This window comes from Notechis scutatus, chromosome 3 (genome assembly GCF_049901735.1).
Source record: "Notechis scutatus isolate UNSWTSFEM ecotype Mainland chromosome 3, rNotScu1.2, whole genome shotgun sequence".
NCBI classification, from domain to species: domain Eukaryota; kingdom Metazoa; phylum Chordata; class Lepidosauria; order Squamata; family Elapidae; genus Notechis; species Notechis scutatus.
In genome coordinates this window covers 201,665,159-201,669,290 of record NC_142011.1, presented here as the reverse complement: position 1 = coordinate 201,669,290, position 4,132 = coordinate 201,665,159, and the positions used below count along the sequence as shown (strand labels likewise).

Genomic DNA, 4,132 nt, shown 5'->3' with positions numbered 1-4,132 from the left:
ACTATCCCCATGCATTTTCAGAAATCTGCCTTGCTTTGAAACTCTTTCTTCCTGGATGTCTTCTCTCCTTCCCTCCTTTTCCTCCACCTTGCCCCCAGCTCCTTCCCCAGCCATTTGCCCGCCCTAGAAGAACCCAAGCCCCAGTCATTTTACCCTGTCCAAGCCTTCTTGCAGTGCAGTCAGTAACTCCCATCTAAACACCCAATTTGTAAACTGCTACCCTTAGGCCAAGTATTTCTCAGCCCTTGGCAGTTTGAAGATGCATGGATTTCAACTCCCAGAATTCCCCAGCCAGCTATGAATACTATGAAGTCCATCAGCTATGAAGTCCACACCTCTTCAAGCTACTAAGATTGAAAAACTCTGCTATAGGCAATGTGAAAAGTCAATGGTGCTGCAGATCCGGGCTTTGGGGCAGAGAGAGGACTGAGCCCATCGATAAATTTGTCTAATTTATTCGTTGTTGTTTTTTTTAAAGGTTGACCTGTTTGCCTCAGGTCCTCTTGTGATTCCATATAGACCTAGGGAGCCACCAGTGGACTAAAGGCAAATAGGTCAAATAATATCGTATGTAGGTATGAATATTTGTAGGAATGCATATTTTTTTCTGGATTTTTAAACTGCAGGCCTCCACGTTGCCAAGAGGCCTTCTCAATGGCCTGACTAATTCCAGTCAGGAAGGGGTGTGGCCTTCCTTTGCAGGAAGAGTTCAACAGGAAAGGGCGGGCCCCCTGCCTCTGTGGCTCCGCCCCTTTTTCTTCCTGCTGTTCCTGGTGGAACAAAAACAGCTGGACATCTACTAGCTGCCCAAGGTGGTTGGTCATCCTTCTCCATCCAGCCCTGGGTCATCCTTTCAGGATTAGTGAAGCACTCTGAGGTGATTTTGGGGTTCAGGTTGCACCATGGGCATACCATCCAAAGTTTTCTGGTCCAGCTTGGCTTTATTGCTGATCTGTTTTGGGGCCTGTCTGCTGGTCTACATCAAACCCACCCAGCTTTGGTTTTACCTCAAACTAAGCAAGAATGATTCTACATCAAACCAAGACATGGTCTTCAGTCAGAATGAACTCTATAATAACCAAAGCAACGTCACCCTCATACTGGTCTGGCTGAGCCCTTTTGGGACGAGAGTCAACCCATCAGATTGTCTGGATATGAACATCTCCAACTGCTACATCACCATGGATCGGAGCATATACAGTCGGTCCCACGCAGTCATCTTTCACCACCGAGACATTTGGTGGAATCTCAGGAACCTCCCTCAGAAGCCCAGGCCTTTATTTCAGAAGTGGATCTGGATGAACATGGAGTCGCCCAGCCACTCGCCCCCCAAGCGTGGATTGAACCACATCTTCAACCTAACCCTCAATTACCGCCGGGATGCCGATATTCACGTACCTTACGGCTTGCTCACCTTTAAACCAAACGTCTCTCGGGCAGTAGTGCCCCCGAAAGACAAACTCGTATGTTGGATAGTCAGCAACCGGTATCCCCAGGAGAGAATTAGATATTACAAGGAATTAAAGAAATATATTAAAATTCATACTTATGGGAAATTGTTTGGACGCCATCTGAGCAGGAAGGAATTCGTGCCCACCATTTCCTCATGCAAGTTTTATTTGGCCTTTGAAAATTCTATCTTTAAAGATTATATTACGGAGAAAATTTACTTCACGTTTTTGGCTGGATCTGTGCCGGTGGTTCTGGGACCTCCTAGAGAAAATTACGAGGATTACGTTCTACCTCAGTCTTTCATCCACGTGGATGATTTCAAGTCACCTAGGAATCTCTCGGAATACCTTCTGATGCTCGACCAAAATGACACGCTATATCTAAGTTACTTTGAGTGGAAGAAGGATTTTTCGGTCTACCGTCCTCATTTCTGGAAATCACACTTCTGCCTGGCTTGTGACTATATCCAGAAACACCCAGAATATAAATCTGTCGGAAATCTAGAAAAATGGTTTTGGAATAATAGTTGCGATTTTTTTCCTGCACGTTAAAGAAAAAAGAAAAAAACTGTTGAGATCATCCACCTGAAATTGAGCAGGTATATAAAGAAATACATGTTCTGAGCACGGCGTATTTGCAAACTTTTCTTTCTTCTGAATATGGAAAATTATTTTCCTTAAGGCTTGGACATGTTAATCCAGATCGTATGTGGATAACATTATCTTAGATGTTATCTTTTTTTAAAAAAAAATTATCAGAACATTTCTGCATTCTTTGCTCAAAGAGATGATCGCCAGCTTTCGACTTTGGCTTTCAAACCTCATTTTGTTGTGATTTTAAACAGGAATTAAAAGCTGCTAAGTTGAGTCTATGTTGTGTTCCCTCATTTAAACATTCCGCGCCCCATCGTGTGTGACTGTAGTATTTTAATCACACAATTTCCTCTTTAGGGTTGCAAATTTTGCAAAGTGTACAGGTCGTCCTTAACTTACAACCACAACTGGGCCCAAAATTTATGTTCACATTTGTAAAGTGAATTTTTCTCCATTGTATGACCTTTCTTGCCACAGTTGTTCAGTGAATCACTGCAGTTGTTAAGCCAGTAGTATGACTGTGAAGCAAATCTGGCTTTCCCACTGACATTGCTGTGCAGAAGGTTGCAAAAAGATTTTACAATGACTCTGGGATACTACAACCGTCATAAATACATGCCAAGCATCCAAATTCTGATCATGTGGCCATGGGGCTGCTTTAACATTCCTAAGTGTGGAAAATGGTCATAAGCAGAGGTGGTATTCAACAGGAGAACTGGTAGTGGAAATTTTGAGTAGTTCATAGAACCAGCAAATACCGCCTCTGACTGGCCCCGCTCCCATCTATTCTCTACTTCCTGAGTCCCAACTGATCGGCTGGGTCTTCTTTTGTTGCCCTGCACAGGAGAACAGAGCTGGAAAGCAGGTTAGTGAGGTGGGGAGGAAATGGGGATTTTGCAGTTTCCTTCCCCTGCCACACCCACCAAGCCATGCCACACCCACCAAGCCACGCCCACAGAACCGGTAGTTAAAAAAAATTGAATCCACTGGTCATAAGTTACTTTTTTCAGTGATGTTGTAATTTTGAATGGTCACTAAATGAACTGTTGTAAGTTGGGAACTACCTGTATTAGATGGAATATGAGAAGTAACTCACTCCCATTTAAAAGTCAGAACCTAGATGCAACATTGTTTCATCCTGCATCTCTGCCATAGCATCATTTTATGCTGCTCTTGTCTGTCAACATTCGCCGTCTTACAACACCTCATTTCTTTTTCAATCTGGTGTCATCCATTTTTCAATGCATCCCAGGCCAATGACACAATACAATTGTGTTTATATTGATGGGGAGTTTTGTCCTTGCAGGGCCGCAAAAAGAAAGTGAGAGGAAAACATTGGCCGTGGAGATCCTGCAATGAGCTCCACGCTATTTATGACACTTTAACCACAATTTACAAAATAGGATGCATTCGAGGGATTTTCCGTGCTTGTCTTATAAACGGCTTCCTAGATTGTCTTCAGTTACAGGAGCTGCTGAAGGCTATGTGGGAGGAAGAACATTTATGCCATGGTTTATTGGCTTCAGGATGGTGAGCACGGATGAGTGATCAACACTCCATCCCTTTTTATGCACAGGCAATTGCACAGCCAGTGCCAAGGTTCCAAGTAACAAACCCAAGGCAATCAAACCTCTGAGGCCTAGGTGTTCCTCAAAGACAGATTTATTTGGCATGTCATACTGGCACATCTAGTGCAAACCTGACTCTGAAGGTCCCACAATTTTCCCCACCCAAATTAAGAGCCAAAGGTCTTTCCTCCACTTCCACATGTCCATCACATATTCCAATCCCGTCACAGGCCCAACCCCAGTTGGTTCCAGTCCACGCCTCCCCAGCACCTGGTGAGAATGTCCTTGGTTCCCAGGAGAAATAATTTTATTTTGACTACAAGTCCCCAGATTTCGTGACTGGCAAAGTAGAACATAGTAAAACAGCACTTTTTTTTTTTTTTTTGGTGGGGGGGATAGGACACAATTAAACCTATATTACAGAGTTTGTACGGATCAAAGTCTATCGGTTTGGGATGGAGGAAATAGTCCAACTATTTGTCTGTTTAGGCTATAAATGCAGAGGTGGTTTTTTTTCCA

At 43.6% G+C, this 4,132-nt stretch overlaps 1 protein-coding gene across 1 annotated transcript; it reads left to right on the top strand.

The window, feature by feature from the left end:
• Nucleotides 1–902: 902 nt before the first annotated feature.
• On the top strand, nt 903–2,003 carry LOC113419257 (4-galactosyl-N-acetylglucosaminide 3-alpha-L-fucosyltransferase 9-like). Its single transcript, XM_026678544.2, has one exon. It carries the CDS (start codon nt 903–905, stop codon nt 2,001–2,003), a length of 1,101 nt encoding a protein of 366 aa, XP_026534329.2.
• The last annotated feature ends 2,129 nt before the right edge of the window (nt 2,004–4,132 follow it).